At 32.5% G+C, this 19,133-nt stretch overlaps 1 protein-coding gene across 1 annotated transcript; it reads left to right on the forward strand.

Moving 5' to 3' along the window:
• The first annotated feature begins 13 nt into the window (after positions 1–13).
• Positions 14–18,896, forward strand: LOC122525532. The gene is made up of 6 exons (XM_043648387.1): positions 14–1,148; positions 7,499–7,707; positions 14,928–15,063; positions 15,814–15,947; positions 17,525–17,831; positions 18,723–18,896. The coding sequence occupies exons 1-6, from the start codon at positions 1,112–1,114 to the stop codon at positions 18,815–18,817; spliced, it is 918 nt and encodes a 305-aa protein (XP_043504322.1). The 5' UTR covers positions 14–1,111; the 3' UTR covers positions 18,818–18,896.
• The last annotated feature ends 237 nt before the right edge of the window (positions 18,897–19,133 follow it).

The following is a 19,133-nucleotide window of genomic DNA, read 5'->3' on the forward strand; positions in this document are numbered from 1 at the left end:
GACGGTAAAGGGAGGAGAAGAAAGGTTCGCAATAGAGAAACTGTGTATAGATGCGCAAGCGCGTGTTGTATGTTATACTCTGTGCGCGAGCGCATTGGCGGCTCTCGGCTCAGTTCGGTTCGGCTCGACGTCGTTTTGCGAGAAAATTGATTCTGCGCGAAAGAGGAATACCCAGAGAGAGAGTGAGAGAGAAAGGGAAACGAGCCACCAACGAACCGGGGGTCTTCGCACGCTGACACAGAGACAAACTCCGGAGCACGAAAGGACGACACTCTTTCGAGGACGATCGACGATCTCGCATCGACGTATTATTCTTCCTCTTATTTCCCTCCTAACACGTTCAACAAAATCCTACGAAAGATCTTTCTATACATACATATATATATATATACATATATACATATATATATATTTATTATACGTATAACTAGTAACGTTATATATATATTCATCTCTCACTCTTACACTTATACTATTTCTATCATTCTTTCTTTCTCTCTCTTTCACTCATTCACTCATACACCGAACCAATCACATTCAGGTGACTCGATCGCTATTATGTAAGAAAGGGGATGTTACCCTTTTATCGTCGACCATTCCGTCGTGTGTTTTTGAGTTCGCGATTATAATCTAAATCATCATCATACGAGACGAGACGAGAAGACGAGCCCAACGAAGTTTCTTCAAATCTTCTTCGTATTATTCGACTTAGAGTGTGTCAAGAAAAAGAAGAAGAAGAAGAAGAAGAATAAGAAGAAGATCCTCATTCGGAGTAAGGAAAACTGAGGAAGATCTTATTTAGGAGAGTCTCTTTACCTCCTTCTCTCTCCATATATATATATATATATATCTTTATCTCTCTCTCTCTCTATCTTCTCTCTCTCTGTTCTCACTAACACACGTACACGCATACTCACACAGATATCCATACACACCTAATAATACTCTCACTCCTTATCTACGCGACGATATGCGAAAAGACGAGTTCGACGCGAGACGAGAGCAACGACGACGATCTAGCAGATACCGTGAATAAAATAATTATTAACGTGTGAATGCCGGGGGGGGGTCTGTGCGAATTATTGGGCCCGAGGATACTCCTCCTCCTTCGATGGATCGAAAAATTCTTATCCTCGCTCATATCCTGGGTGAGTACTGACCACAACATTTATTCTCTCTTATTATTAGTATACTTATATCTCTCTTTATGTGTTTCCTCCTCCTCCTCCTCTTCCTTCTCCTCCTCCTCCCCTCTTTATACCCCATACTCGTTCTCATCAATATTCCTAATTCCTATTTCTTACGTTAGATTTACCTATTTTCCTTCGATTTTTCATTTTTCTTACTCTCTTTCTCTCGCACAGCATCCCTCTGTCCCACTTCTGTCTGTCTCTCTCTTTCTTTCCTTGTTTTCTCCCTCCGGGCCATTGCCCCTGTATCCTGTATGGATTAGCCGAGTTCCTTGCACTCGTTTCGTTCCTTCCTTCATGCTTAAACATATTGAAATATATAGCTTTTCATTCTTTTAGTCATCATCTCATCTTCTTCTTCTTCTTCTTATTATTATTACTATTATTATTATTATTATTATATCCTTTTGTTTCCATCTCCTTTTGTAAATCTTTTTCTATTCCATCCGTCATATATATTTCTTTCTCTTTTTTCCTTATTAGCCTCCCCCTTCCCCGTCCCCCCGCCTCTCTATCTCTGTCTCTTTTTCTTTTTCTTTCTCTTACCGTCTTTAACTCACAGTTGGCAAGGATTTTTCTTGAGAGAATTTATCTCCTCTTTCGAATAATGTTCTTTCTCTTGCTAAGGATGAGCCAGATAGAGAAAAGGAGGTGAACGATCCTTTTATTAGCATTCGACTAGGATCGTGCCAAGATTCGTGAAAAACTAGTGTGTTCCTCTTTCTCTACGAGGATCGATCATGCCAAATTTTTACTCGGTGCGTTTCACTTTATTATCATGCGTTTAATATATATATATATATCTTGCATTATCATTTATCACGATGATTTAAACGTACGATATATTTATTCATTTTATTAGACACTTTTTATTAGCTTCGAATTTTTCGAATGTTCATATAGAATGAGATATACCTAATTGAAAACAAAAGAAAAGAAAAACGTGCGATCCGAGTGAGTAAGTGAGAAAGAGAAAGAGGTAAATTCTAGAACCGTTCCACGTGGCACTCATTAAGTACTTCTTACACAACGCGGAAGATACCCATGTACTCTATATTAAATATAGTTATCTAGATCATAATAACATAATGATCATTAACTATCATCGTCTTCTCTATTAAAACTCGTAATTACAAGTTTTACCTGTTCTTTTTTTTTTCTAATCGATAATACAGTCGAGCTTATATTCCCAATTTATCGATCATTACTTTTTTAATTAAATAATTCGTTATTCGTTATATTCGTTATTGTTAAACTGTTCTATTTTTTTTTTGTATGAAATTTTTATTACGTAATTCTACTGAACTATAATAATCATTTTTGTTCTCTCTATACCTTAACCTACCCTTATACACATATATTCGTATATACACACACACACACATATAATATACATATATATTACCTCACGTATAGGATTAATGTATATTAGTTAGAAACGCGCACAACGTTTCCGTCCAACGATAAGAGAAACCAAACGAACAATCGTTATCGTTACGTTGGAATTATCAGCAGAGAGAGAGAGAGAGAGAGAGAGAGAGAGAGAATCCTTGGGTTTCCCGCATCCGGGACTGCCTTGTAACCGGACGTTCTACTCGTTCGTTCGTTCATTCGTTTATTCGTTCTACTGATTCGTTATACTCTTCGATATATTATTAGCTCATTTTATCGTTGTTCGATTTATTTATTTAACCGTGGAAGAAAATAACACACTTTTCCTCTATCATTTTCTTTTTTCCTTCCCTTTTTATGTTCCCCTTCTTCTTTCATTATAAATATTCATGAGACACATCCCTTATCTTTGAAACGTTCGTCCTTAGGGAGGATTGGTGTGGGAGGGGATTGAGGAAAATGGGGTGGGGGAGGATCGAGGGAGGATGCAAGAACGAGAAGGAAGGAAGGAAGGAAAGAAAGAAAGAAAGAAAGAAAGGGAGGAAACATTCGTCAACAAAGACGTCGAACTCGATCACGGATATCGGTTATCTTATCTGCCTCTTTCTTATCTTTTCTTCTTTTCATCTTTTATTTCTTTCTTTTTTACTTACTTTCTTTATTTTTATCCTTTTTCTCTCCATCTCTTGTGTATTTCATTGAGCGAACTCAAGAACGTTCGGGTGGTTGGTTGTGTGGTGGCAGGGGGCGGGGGTGTACGATAGAAGAGGATTCTCAGCTTTGGTTTAAGACGGACAAACAGAGCTTTCGGTCTCGCGCTTACCGACCGCGGGGATTTATTTCTAGACTGTGGGGTCTTTCCTGTAAGCGTACTTACTTCCTTCAAATAAAAATAAAAAAAGAAAAGGAGAAAAAAAAAAAATAAAAAAAAAGAGAGGGAGAGAAAGAAAGAATCAAGAAAAAGGGAAAGAGGGTAGAGAAAGAGAAGAAAAAGAGAAAAAGAGAAAGAGACTATTGGGGATGAAAGAAATAAATAGTACGAGGAAAGCTTCGTTAGTAGCTTTGATCATATCGTATCGTCAATCTAACGTTAGAGATATTTTTTTTTTGTATTTTCTTTTATTTATATATATATATATATATATGTATGAAAACTTATTATAACCTCGTTTGTTAACGATCCTACTTCTCTTTCTAAACATGACCGGTAAAAAAGAATCTTCTTATTTTATCTTTTCTTATTTCTTTATTTCTGTCTTTTTCTTCTTCCTTTTTTATACATTTCACGAACAGTAGTTTTCTCTTTCTCTGAATAATACAAATATACACGTCGAGTACCTACAAATGGAAAAACTCTCGGCACGGTAAAAAATATGCGTTTATATAACGTCTTATACTGTTAGTGATTTATCTAATCTTTTATAATCCTTTGCACACGATACTCAAGTAAATATCAGCACTACTGTTGTTTTACTTCATTCTTATTCCTGCGTTCTAATAAATTGCATCTAACGAAAGAGAGAGAGAGAGAGAGAAATTTTCATCGTCAAGTAAACGTCATTTTCTTTTACCACACTTGAAATACGTATTATATGTATCCTATTATTTTCTTAACCGAAGAAAATGCTTTGCGAAGGGATGGGATTTCATTTTTTTTCTCTTTTTCCTTTCTCTCTCAATTTTTTTCTCTTTTTTTTTTTCCCCTACTCGAACAATAAATGCGATCGTGCGTCATTGAACTGTCGATTCCATTGCCAATGATTTTATCCCATGAGAATTGTAGTAGGTATTACGTACAGGAACGCGAATGGTAGGTACGCTTAACCATTTGTCATTTTAAATATCAATTATTATTAATCCATTTAAATAGTTACCAAAAGAGAATTTCAACGAAATGAGAATGCTTCATTGTAATCGTTGTAACAACAGAGAGTACATTAACACTAAACTCATCGGCAATTCATAGTCTTTGTTTTATTTTTCACCTTTTTAAATGTAAATAATAGCCAATGCATACACGCCGACTTGTGTAATAAATAAAACGATTTCTCTTCTTTTTTCTTCTTTTCTTTTTTTAGATAATAATAAAACAGTATATTTTACGATTAATGCAATAACAAAGTAGCCATTAACGTTAACAATTTCTGAAGATTTATGTATATCAAATAACCAGTCATTATCCACACAAGAGTTACAAATATATATATATTATTTTTTTTTTTTTATATTAATACATACAAATAATATTTAATTTGATATCGAATAAAATAACAAATAAAACGATTCATCTACGATAACAATATAAAACGGTATTATATTAATACAATATAACACCAAAACTTAATATAACACAGTTAAATGCATATCTTTTTAAAACTATAATCGGTAACCACGATTAAACACCAATTTTGCATTATCGTAAAACAATATTAAAATAAAATGTTTCAATATTTGTCTCGAAGATCAAAAAAAAAAAAGAAAAAAGAAAAAGCAAACAATTAATTGCACAGAATGTTAAGTTTGATTAAAAATGTAAAACCGTTCATTCGATCTCCTGTTCGTTGTGAGGGAGGACGAAGAGGGGGGTAGGGGGTAGGGTAGGGTAGGGTAGAACGTTAAAGGGATGAATCGAAATACCGGTACCCTCTGTTAGTGGTACATATCTCTCAGGACGAATAAATTTCTCTACCTCGGTATAATAATTTATTTTTTTTTTCTTTTTTATTGTATTTCGTTTCGTTTCGTTTTTTTGTTCACCTTATTCTCCGAACGGAGTACCTTTGGTACTGTTGTTTCACGGATGGAAAAATGTTACGCAATTGTAGTAGCAGCAGCAGTACAGGTGTTAAAGGGTTGAAACACGCAAGCGTAGCTTAAACCGTGAGAAGTATGACATAACCTGCTACAAATGCTTTAGGCTTTTCCGTTTTAGGTTTGGCGATAACGTTCATCCCTTATTTTAAAAAGCCACCACCAATACACACCATCACGCAGACGTACTTTTCTTCGCGTCATTTTCCATTCTGTTGCAGCACGGTGTTCACGACCCCGTCGTCTGTGGATTCGTCTCTCTGTTTATTTCTTCCTTTTTTTCTTTCCTTTTTTATTTTTTTTTTCCCCTATCCGCAAGAAACGTCTTGAATGGATCGTCGCTAAAAAGAAAAAAAAGAAAAAAAAATAAACTCGAGTCGCCTTTTTTATAACGAGAACGTAGTGTAATTCTTCGTGGCAAGCGACCCGATTTATTCCGAAGCCCCCATTCTCCTTTTCGTGCGAGAACGATTTCTTCGTCTTCCTTTCTTTCTTTATTTATTTATTTATTTGTTTTTTTTTTTCTCTCTCCCTGTCTCTCTCTCTCTTTTTCTCTTTCTCTTTATCTTTCTTTTTTTTCTTTCACCCGTTCTCAAGAACGAGCACAAATTTTTCCTACCGCGTTGCGACAAGAGAAATAATATCAAAAAGAATCCTATTCATGATCGGCGTTAAAATTCCAACGATTACTACCGCAACGTACTTATTTATTTATTTACTTACTTATCTTTTTCTAACGAGTTAGAACAGCCAGCTTTTTTATTCATTCTCGTAAGAGAATCAAAGTTGTCACAGTTGAATCGGTTAAACGTGTGCGAGGTAAATAAGAGGAAACAATAAAATAAAATGTTAATAAAATTTTCGAATGAAATTACAATGGAAACAAATTAATCGTCATTTTGGAATAATTTTAGTATTGTATACTAAATTTCAAGGTCGACGAGAAAAAAGAAGAATAAATAATAAAACAGGTATACACGCGGAATCGATTGAAAGAAAATGAAAAAAAGGAGGTGGTGTAATTTATGAAATACTTCAGGGGTTAATCGTAGGAAACTTTAGCTATATCTACCCGTTTGCAAACGTGCAAACACTTTCTCTCTCTCTCTCTTTTACACTCACACACACACTTTCCATTTCTTTGTCTTTCTTTCTTCTCTTTGACAAGTGCTTGAAAACACGATCGAGTCACATCGCGTTAATCGTTTACTCTCCTCTTAGTTTCCGACACTTAATCGGGTTGATCTAATTACGCAAGAGATTCCATTCCATTCGTTGAAAACGTTGAAGTTCAAATTTTAATGACACCTCACTTATATTTCATTCCCATCCCATCCAATCCTTGGCCCGGTTTCATTGACACAAACTGCGTAAAGTCAAAGTTCAAATTGATATACGCATAATATCGTATTCGTAACTATATATAATATATCAAGTTCATTCGAACGAGAACAAACACACAAACACACACACACGCATATGTAATATTTGTAATTAATAATCATTTTAGCATGGGAACAATCGTTAACTATTGATATACTGATTATTTCATTGCAATTATTAAGCTTGAATTAAAAGTTCGCGAGTTTAAACTCAGGAGTTTGTTCAAATTTTACTTTGAAACTGCATAATGGATTGTTGTTGCTCTTATTTTTTTTTTTTTTGGAAAATTAATTATGAAAATATTAATAAGAAAAGAAAAAAAGAACTCGTGTAACTTTTGATATTCATATTAAATATATGTGTCAATAATTATCTAAGTGGTCTAAGAAGTCTCTCACGTATCTCTTGTTTCGAGATAATTAAAAAGGATTACATTTAAACTCGCCAAATGAATTTTATTATTATAATAATATTGAAATAACATAAACATTATATTTAACGTTTCATTTTTGACAATTTATCGTGAAAATTACATAGAATTCATTTCATTTCAAATAAATGCGGTGTGAAAAATAAATAATTGTTAAATTGAATTATCTTGTTTTATAAATTTTGATTTAGATCACTTTCATATAATTTTACGAGCACATATATATCATTATGATTAAATATAAAAAAAAATATATTAAAAAGATAATCATTATTATTATTATATTCGTCAGGAATCTGTTCTGGTCTGCGAGAAGTACGTGTCCAGATACCGACAGCCGTCAGGAAAGGAGACACAGCATTGCTGAATTGTTGGTATGATATAGAACAAGACCCGTTGTATGCAGTCAAGTGGTACAAAGGGGGTCGAGAGTTTTATCGTTATGCTCCGAACGAGAACCCAGTCGTCAAGACTTTTCCCAATGGGAACTTGACGGTAAAGGTGAGTCCTCCTATGTAACACCATCACACTTCTTACATATATATATATATATATATATATATCTACTTTCATATAATAGTTAGCCTCTCTTACTATTCTTTTCTTTTTATTTTTTTTTTTTCTTACACCGAATTTACTTACATATCTACACACGTACACACACCTTGTGTATCTCGAGAAGAAGCAGCTCTTTTCTACGAAAGTAGTAAAAGAAGAAAAAAAAAGAAGATGAAGATGAAGATGAAAAAAAAAGAAAGAAAGAAAGAAAGAAAGGGGGGAAAAAGCAGGTATATCCCGAAGGAGCGTACCTCCTGGAGGATTTATCGCCCTAAAAAGAGAAAGAGAGAGAAAGAGAAGAAAGAGAGAGAGAGAGAGAGGGAAGTTGGATGAAGAACCATAATCGAACTCACAGTAAAATATGGCATCGAGATATTTCGCGAACAAGTTTTCGAATTGGTGAGAGGGCAACTGTTCTTCTTCTCTTGGGTCCTTCTCTCGTAAGACCTTGAAAGGAAAAGGTATGGCCCTTATGAGAATCGTTGCTTGGTCTACGAGGGTAGTTTTACACGACACGGTCCAATGATTTAGCGATGCTTTTGATTTACGCGTTATATCTCGATTGTATGTATACGTATACGTGTATATAGGTATTTTTTTGTCAACGAAAAATTCGATTAATTTTATTTTTCCCTCCCTTTCTATCTCTCTCTCTCTTTTTTTTCAATTCCTATCTCGTCCTTCTCTCCCCAGGGAGAGAAATCCTGCAATTTTTATTCAACTTTATCGTTCCTAAAACACACACACACATACCATATACACTTTCTGAAATGTGTTACATACATTAAAACCATTCGGACGACGAGTTCTGATTGTTTAATGTAAAAATACAATTATTTATTACCTTTTCTTTCTTTTTTTTCTTCTTCATTCGTCATTTATTTTCTATCAACGTTTTAAAGCAATTTCGATGGTAACACGATTATACGTATGTTTTGCAACGTACGATGATATATGGGTGAAGGAGGAGGAGGAAGAGGAGGAGGAGGAGGAAGGGATGTTAGTTTTTATACGCATACAAATACATATACAAATTTCCATAATAGAATAACGTCATTTTCCTTTCCCTCGATACTTGTAAGGGCGTTTTGCTTGTTGCGCGAAGTCTAATGGATGATGCAACTTAATTGCACGAACGATCGAGGCCACTTTGCACAACTCTTAAAAGCAAACTTTGTCGTCTTTCTGCATCCCTAACCCCCTCCCCCTACCTGGCCCCCACTTTCCTATACGCCGTCCTGGTCCTTTACAATTTTCTTTTGATGGTGAATCCTATCAAGAAGAAGAAAAAGAAGAAGAAAAAGAACAACGAAAATAAATGGGGAAAGGAAACTCTTTAACCATTTTCTTGAACACAGTTATGGTTGTACGTATACATGCATGATTTAGTACGTCTGAGTAAACTCGTTTTGCAAAAGGAGTTTATTAACGGGGTTGGAGGCTTGGGGGTGGGGGTCTAAGGGTTGAAGAATGGGGACAAAATAAAACAGTGAAAAGGATATATTATATAAAAAGAAAAGAAAAAGAAAGTGAGAGAGAGAGAGAGAAGAGAGAAAAATAGAAGAAAGTAAAAATATATATCTTTTATATCTCCGGCCGAAATGTATTATAAAATTACTCTCGACACTTTCCCGATGAAGCCCTTTTTTTCTCCCCGAACCTACGACGATGGTTGATCCTCTTTCTTCTTCTTTTTTCTTTTTTTTTCTTTTTTTTTTCTCTCCCCTCTTATTCTTCCGTCATTTCCAACCCTTCTAACAACTTCTCTCTCCATCTCGGAGCTTCGTTTAATGCCACGGTACCCGCGACTATATAAAGGGGAAACCTTTTCCACGAAACGTTTCACGAGGCAATACGCTTCTTCTATATTTCTTCTTCTTCTTCTTCTTACTCATTTTACTTTTTCTTTTTTTTCTTTTTTTTTTTTTTTCCTTTTGCTCATTTCTCACGAACAAGAATAACAATATCTTCGATAAAATTACACGCATAGATAATATACACATACATTTATACATGTATTTTTGTCGTGAGTTCTTCTTCTTCCTTCTTTTCCTATTTTTATTTTATTGAAGTTATACCTTCTTTTGGCGCGTTAGGGAAAATGTAATGGGGAGTGATTTTGTTCCGAGCGTCTGGAAAACGACACCATGAAGTTTGTCGGTATTTACGACGCGCGGCAAAGCGATTTCAAGTATACGGCATGACGTTGTCTTCTCTTCTTCTTCCCCTTTTTTTCTCAAGCGGGTCACCCATCCAAGTACTAATCGTACTCAGCGCTGCTTTACTTAAATGATCGAAGTGGAAACTAATATATCACCGTCATGGCATATATTGATATTTTATTATTCTTTCTAATATATAATAACTTCGATCAATTGAAAATAGTTTCTTTCCTTTTTTTTTTTAAAAATAATTATAATAATAATATAATAATAATAATAATAATAAATTTTTCTTTTCTGTTAAGTTATTTTTGGAAGTTATTTTTGAGGTTATTGAGGTTATGTTCGTTTTGGTACGGCAAAGAAGTATAACTTCTTACGTGCGTACATAAGTACACACACCAGTTTTTTTTATTCTTTCTTATATATATATATAATAATAATTATTTATTTTTTTAAGTTATTTTTTTCTTTGAAGTATTTTTTGAAGTTATTTTGAGGTTAGTGAGGTTATATTCGTTTGGTACGGCAAAGAAGTATAACTTCTTACGTGCGTACATAAGTACACACACCAGTTTTTTATTTTATTTTATTTTATTTTATATTATATTTATTTATTATTATACTATATTATATTATATTATTTTTCTCCTACCCTTTTTTTCGTTATCATCGTCGCTATTCGGTGACGAAAGAGGATTCGATTTCATTTCTATCTCATCCCGTAACTATTATACCAACAAGAGAAAGAAAGAAAGAAAGGAAGAAAGAGAAAGAGATAGAGAAAGGGGATGAAAATACTTTCCTTTTTTCTTTCTTCTTCTTCTTCTCTCGTGTAATCACATTTGTCGTTGAGAAGAAAAGGGAAAAATATTAAGTTACCTTAACCCGGTACAGGAAAAATTCATCCCTTTGAATCATTAATTGTAAGTGTAAATTCTCTCGTCATTGTTTCGAATAGATTTGAACGCGTGTTTCACCAAAAAAAGAAAACAAAACAAAAAGAAAGGGAAGAAAAAATAACGTAGAATAACTTCAACGATATTTACGAAAGTACAGGGAGGAAGAAGAGAAGGAGGAGGAGGAGGAGGATCACTTTTCGCGTGACGATTATAACGAATGCATTTTGTAAACCTATGAGAGCTAGGTAGCGTATCAATGCACCAAAACAATTGGGGCAAAATTGTTGGCGCGTTATCGAGCTGATAACAAAAGGTTATATCTATCTAACTACCTGTCCAAATAACTGATAACTTTGATCGCGTGCATTTAATCTGAACCCTTTTTTCTTCCCATTATTTCTCCTTTTTCCCTTTTGCATGAAAACATTTTCGTTTGTTTGTATGCGTAAAGTATATTTATTCCCACACAATGAATTTCATTCGAGCAAACAAAAATAAACTACTTGTTGTGTGTGAAACGTTTAAATCAGTATTATTCGATATACCATAGAAGAACATCTCGCGAAATCTCGATGTTTTCTTTTTTTTTTTCGTCAATTGCACATAAACCGTATCCATAAAGGATATCACCTACGACGAATAAACGTAAAACGTTACAGCTAGGAATAGTCGTTTCTCTTGTTTTTTTTGTCGTCTATCGATATTTTAGGGTTTTTCTTTTGGTCTATCAAAATTTTCTGTTAGAAAAATATTGTTTGGAAATTTGTGTTTTTTTCTTTCTTTTTTTCTTTTCAATTTCGAAAAGTCAATTCTTTTTGGGGGATATTAAAGGGTTCGTAAATTTTAATCAATTATTTAATTAAAAACGTTAATATATTTGATATGAATTTATCTGTCTCTCAGATACCAAAAGCGTTATATATTACAGTAAAACTAATTTATAATTTATATTTCTTACGAATTGTTTAGTTATATTAATGTTCGTTTTCTTTTTTCTTCTTTTTTTTTTCATACGTTTTCGTATTTTATGTTTGGTGTATGTATATATTATATTTTTGTAGTTCCATAGACATTCTATAGACTGAATTATTTTTTGATAGATATAATTATTATTTTATTGTTTTAATTTCATATTCGTTTTTTCTTTTTGTAACACAAGTGGAAAATCAATTTTTCAAATTCGCGTAATCGATAATAAGATGGTCAAATTGAGATATAAAAATTAATTAATTTTTTAATTAAAAACGTTAACACACATTTTGATTTAAAATCATAGGAGACGCATATATTTTTTTTTGTAGTATAAAATTAAATTCTATTATTTATATTTTATATCAATTTTAATTATTTTAATTTGCATTTAATTGGTTTCTCATGAAATCTATTTTATTTTATTACACATCGTTATATCGTACACGTTTTCAGTTTCATAAATATTAAATAAACCGAACTATTTTTTTTTTATCTTAAAAAAAGAAAAAAAAAGTACTAATATTATTTTACAGTTTCAATTACATTTTTTTTTCTTTTATTCAAATTCCGAAATCATTTTTTAAATTCGAATAATCGATTTAAGGTACTATAATAATGGATACGAAAAAAATTAATTAATTTTATAATTAAAAACGTTATGTTTTTTGGTTTGAAATCACCTCCGGCAAAAGAAATATTGTAGTACGAAGTTAAATTATAATTCATATTTTATATACGGGGTTGTAGTTAGTTAAAATATTTTTTTTCTTTCTTTCTTTCTTTTATTTGCTTTTCTATGAATTATATTTGATTTTGTTATAACTAAATTATTCTACGTTTTTGAAGTTCCCATAAATATTAAATAAATTGAAAAAAAATTCTACTGATTTTTCGTTATATTCATTTCCACACGTGTGGGAGTTTATTTTATATATTTCATTTTATTTTATTATTACTTTTATATAATTTCATAAATATTAAATAAGCTGAATAATTTTTTAAAATGCTATATATACCTACGTATATATAAATATTTTTGTATTCAAGGGAATACAAAATTATTATATTTGTAAAAACACGAAATCCAGTTTTTTGAGGGGCCGGGGGTAAAGGAAAAAAGCTTGATTAGGAACAAAACTTAGGATTTTTTTCAAAAGTTAGTTCTTTTTTCTCTCTCTATATGTATATAAACTTCAATCAATTTTATATACTCGTAATAAATAGAAAAAAACAAAATGAAAAATAGACAAGAGAAAGAAGCCAGATGCAATACGGTAAAAGTAAGTACACTTTTTCCTTGGAGTTTGATCGGAACCGTTGGTCGGTGCAACAGGATCGATGCAATCCCCGAGGGAATATTATTAAACGTAAACGCCAGATTAAATTTATATACATACGTACATACATACATACATACGTGCACGCATATATATATATATACACACTATATTGTAAATTGAATATACAAATCGAACAACTACTGGATTTCGCGTTAACACAATAACTCTTTTTTTATTTATTTATTTTTTCCTTTCTTTAATAAACTACCTATACAATTTTAAATATTGATTATATTTCTATTACGATAACGATTGTTACCGGACTTAGCAGATTTATTTATTTTCAATTTTCATTTCTATTTTATAAAATATCGAGGAAAGAAAAAGAGAAAAATAAAAAAAAACAAAAATAGGAGTAAACGGAAATGGAAAAAAATAAAAAATCGGATGAAACTAACGTTTAACTGTTAATTCGTAGCATTTATTTTTTTCTTCTTCTTGCGAGGATTATTTTCTAGCATCGTTAAAAATTCTTTCGATGATATTCCTCTCTTTTTTCCCCCTTTTTTTTTCTCCTCGGTTATCCCGAAAGATTTTTCGTTTTGACAAGAGGGTTTAAAAGGGACGCCAAGGGAGTACTCATTGCTAAAGCACCTGTCCGAAAGTTGTTAGGAAAATATTTTATGCAGATTACTGTCGTACTCTCAACTTCATATCGGTTGAAATATATATATATCTATCTATCTATCTATCTCTCTCTCTCTCTCTTAACTTCTGTCTAATCGTTCCCTCTTTAAAGTCACGTTTTAAGCAGAGAAAATCGATGAAAACGCTATTTAATATTCCCCCGTACTTCGTACTTTTCGTACCATAACGCTTTCACCCTGAGCTTCTTCTTCTTCTCATTCCCTCCCCTTTACTCCCCCCTGTCCCCACCCCCACCCCTCATGCTAGGCCACAATCTCTTGACTTTAATGACACAGCTCGTGCTCATCGGGAAGCGCTTGAAAAAATAAGCTCTGAACCCCCGAGTCTGCGACTTTTCGTACAAAAGCTCCCTGTTCAATGACTCGCGCGCGCGCGCGTGTGTGTGTCTATGTGTGTGTGTAAGAAAACTGGGAGGAGAGGAGGGATGGAAAGAAAGAAAGAATGATAGTTAAATAAAGTCTACTTCATAGAGATATTCGTGCGTGATAAATTAATGAGTTGAACGACGTATTAGATAGAAAGATGGTAATTAATGTAACGGAAAAACTAAAAGGAAAAGAAAAGAAAAGAAAAGAAAAAAGAAGAAAAAAAAAGAAGAAATTAGATAGAAGGAAAAAGTTGTAAAAGAAAAAGTACACAGATCGGTTTTGATGTCGAACTTTGAAAAAGGGCAAAAGATCGTGTGAACTTTAAGAATGATTTCAAAGCGTTCGTATTAATTTAATTCGACGATGAAAGAAGTATAAGGGACGAGGAAGAGAGGAACGAGGAGGAGGAGGAGGTGGAAGAGAAGAGAAGAAGGGGAGGGACAGGAAAGGGTTGAAACGAGCGCCATTAGAAAGGCCGTTTAAAGTTCTCCAAGTAATAAAGGGGGCTGGTTGGTCGTACGCGTTAAAGCGTGTAATTGACAGAGATAAATGTGTCGTCTACAGAGATAAACGTTCTTTTCCTTTTTGAATTTTCCCGCCTTTAGTGAAGAAATCAGAGAGCAAAGCTTTAATTATAAGATATATATATATATACACGTGTGTGTTTCGTTTGAATAATCATCGTCATTTTGTTCATTACACTTGTCATGATAAGAATATACAATATATATAGTAATAAAATATTATTTAATTGTTAAATAATTTGAACAGAAATCGGAGAGCAACGCGACACAGGTAGCGTTGACCAATCTGGAATTGGACGCTGCTGGATTGTACAGTTGCGAGGTATCAGCGGATGAACCATCATTTCACACGGCTATGATCTCGGCCACCATGAATGTTGTAGGTAAGTATAAATAAATTCGTAACAAAGTTTATCTTATATAATCCTACCACGATTATACTGCTACTAAATCTCGGCAAAAGTTTCGATCCGCGTTTAAACGAGCCAACAAACCCCTCCCGAACAATTTGACTCTCGGAGCTTAATGTTAAGCGCATAGAAGGTGTAAGTTAAGTAAGTAAGTATTATATACCTATATATATATATATATATGCAAGCATCCGTACAACGATCTAAGGTCTAACTCTTAATAAAGAAAAAATAGATAAAAAAGAAAATAGACGAGAGAAAATACCTCCGATGCATCCAATATCGTTGATAGATGTTTTCGAAATATTGCAAGCATATTATATGACGCATCGATGCGTCGAATAATAAAGAAAAGAAGAGAAACAACAAATCAAAAAGAAAGATAAACTTTTTCCCGAGTACTACTTGTTTCTTCTCCACCAAGTATATATATATATGTATATGTATATATATATGTATATTTATTGTGTGGTTTCGCGTTGAATTTCGAAAAAGTTTAATCACATGGGAGTGAGTTTCGTGTATGAGAGAAAATAGAAAAATAGATAGATAGGTAGATGGATGCTATAAATAGATAGATAGATAGTATGTATAGGGTGGCTCGAATCTCAAGACTTTGGTTAACGTCAAAGCTACGTTTGAAACGTGCTTCGAATAACTTCCCATACATATGTACGTACATTTATATACATATATGTAGACGTCGGTTCGTTTGCTTTGTAGAATTACCCTCTCGAAGGCCTTCGATACACGGACTAAGGAGGAAATACCGGATAGACGATAGACTTCGTTTGAACTGCACATCCGGACGTAGCAAACCAGCGGCCAATCTCACTTGGTACATCAATGATCGACAGGTATGGGGACAAGTATCATTTATTTCAATCTATCTTGTTTTCCTAATGTCTAATAAACACGTATACAACAGGTACATATATATATATACCTTGTGAGTGTATTTTATACGCACAAAAAGAATAGAAAATTAATATAGGTCATTTAAAATTGGATTTAAAAGTTATAACATAAATTGTAAAATTATTTAAATGCACCTTTTCCTAAATGACGTTTAACAGTTTTGCGTATGTTGTTTATTATTTTGGAGTAATTTGAACTCTGAACATTACCTTGGCTGTCTAAAAACATTTGATTTTACTCCATTTATTTAGATTTCTTTATTTATGGGGAAAATTCAAACAAGAAGTTTATATTACTCTGACGTGAGATAGTTATGCTCGATGTTATAATAGAAGGATGCAGTTGTAGAAATTAATAGAAATTGACAAGAAATTCGTTATGTCATAAATAACGTACTACAGTAATATCAAACTCGTATTCAAATAAACGTGGAAAACTTTGAACAACGCGTTTAAATAGTTTTATAATTTATGTTATGACTTTTGAATAAAACTTTAAATGATCTATGCGTTTAATTTGTACGCAACGTTTGTACGAGAAAACATCTGACACCCTGTATATATATAGGTATAATGGAGTTACAGGAATGAATTCGTACCTGTTCTTCATTACAAATTTGAAACAATTAATATCACGTTTGTAAAGGAAAAACTTCAAAATTCTTTTAATCAGAAACCAATTGTAGTGTTATCAAACTCTCGTGCAAAAAAATAAGATTGATATCAATTGAAAAGTTTGATAATTCCAAAATATGTTTCAATCCGTATAAAGAATTGATAAATATTATATTACAAGAAAATATTGATTGGTTTTCAATTGGCAACAGCAGTAGTACTATAATAACTCAGAGAAATGGGTACGTCTATCTATCTCGTATTGAAATTTGTTTATATATTCCTCGTATATATGCATATATACCTGTGTATTACTGTATTACGATATACTATAGTATCAAGTTTAATTGGAATATCAAAAAGCGTATAAAACGTTATTTAATGCTCTTTCGCGATTCACCAAAGTGGATTTTGGGAAGAGAGATTGGGATAGAGTTGGTTAAGAGGAAGTGTTAAGAGAAAATACGAAATACATACTTCAATTCTTGACAAGTTATAGCAATCTTTCGGTATTACCATCACGTTGTTTTACTCTTTACGATAGAACGTAACACAGAAAAGCGTATTCGAAGAAGCTTTAAAGATAGTATACTAACACGAATAGATGTATTCCTGTTTATCAACCCTATATTCTTTCTATATATATATGTGTGTATGTATGCTTGTTAACATATACCATATATGTCAGTGAAAGACCGAATACTTAGATTTATTCTTATACATTAACATTTCAAACATACACTACCAAGCTACCATGTGAATTTAGACATTCTCCAATTTTTCGGTCTTTTACGGTAACACACATACACATATACATATATATTTGTACACGTACATTAATCATCGAGTCAAAAGAAATATTATTCTTTCTTTTTCCCCCCCGTTGTATTTCTAATTTACAGCCAAATCCATCCCACGTGAAAACGTATAGTCCGTTGAATACGAACGAGTCCGAATGGCAGGTGTCCCGGATCGGCCTTCAATTTCTTGTGACGCACGAACACTTCATGAACGGCAAGCTGAAAATACGTTGCAGTGCGTCGATATACGACATTTATTGGCAGAGCACAGAAGTAAGCGCTGAGGAAGATCGTCCAAGGGTTATACATTATGAACCAGCTGCAACTATAGTTGGTATCAATTATCTACAACCACCTCCTAATTTTCAAACCGGCCAAAGGAAACCCGACGGTCAAGTTGGCGTAAAAGGTGAATTTTACTTGCCTCGTTTTATCTTTATAATTGCTTTAATTGCTTTAATATTCTAATTTTGGATAAGTTAGAATTGTATTATTAAATTGAACTATATTTAGGGTGGTATCAATAGTACGGATTGATCATTCAAATTTTCACGGTTATCTCACAAATTATAAGAATTATTTAAATTTATTATTTCAAGTGTAACGATGTAATAGTTCAATGATTATTAGAAACTTTTCTTTTTTTTACATTATACGTGATTTCTACTGAGTTTAACGAATATATATCTTAAATATTAATTAATCGAGAAGAAAATGGGTATATTATATATAATATTAAAAGCACGAAGTAAAAGTTCCTAATAAATAGAATTTCCTTTTACGGAAAGTAATGTAAACAACTTTTAATAAAAGAACTTTCATAGAAGACAATGTGCTAGTCTAACGGGGGATTTCTAGGAGGCCGGTGCACCGAATATATACCCATACATTTTCTTCGATTAATTAACAATTATTTAAGGTATATATCGAACACAGTATTGTTCTTTATTAAGATTTTTAATTATTTAAATATTCTATCACTTCTAGCTCGAAATTAATTTTTTATTCGAAGTATAAGTTATAAATTTTTAAAAATTCTATATGGTGTTCAATTAAGAATTTTCGATCGAATAACAATCAGTCGCAAAAATATTATTATCATTTTAATAAATTCGACGTTTCGTTCAATTTTTAAACTTTGTTCAACATTTTGTCTCTCTTTCTCATTCTTTTTTATTTTTTCATATATAGAATACTTCATATAATATATTATTATTATTATTATTATTATTATTATTATTATTATTATTCTCGTAAATTTAACAATATCGGTTATGTTTTATTTTTTTTTTTATTTCAGTACTCGGCTCGTCAGGTACAACACTGGGATCATCCTCGAGCCTGTTGCGAATACTTTTGGAATTGTTCGTGCATCTCCTAATTGCCATTCGTTAATTGTATGATATTAAATACGCGCTTTGAAGCTCTTTATATATATATATATATATACATAAATACATATATATATATAAAGAAAAATAAAAGACAACAAAATATAAAAATATGAATAAAAATAAATAAATAAATAAATAAACAAGAAAGAATGAATGAAAGGAAAAAAAAAGAAGACAAATATTCGACGTACTTGTAAAAGGAAACCATGGGATAGATTGTGCTTATGGTGCAACCATAATCATCCGACTTCATGGACAGAGGTGGAAGAAAGAAAGGAAGAAATGAAACGCAGGTGCAAAATATTTGAAATCTCCGA

The sequence above is a fragment of the Polistes fuscatus genome, unplaced genomic scaffold (genome assembly GCF_010416935.1).
Source record: "Polistes fuscatus isolate 324 unplaced genomic scaffold, CU_Pfus_HIC Scaffold9, whole genome shotgun sequence".
NCBI classification, from domain to species: Eukaryota; Metazoa; Arthropoda; class Insecta; order Hymenoptera; family Vespidae; genus Polistes; species Polistes fuscatus.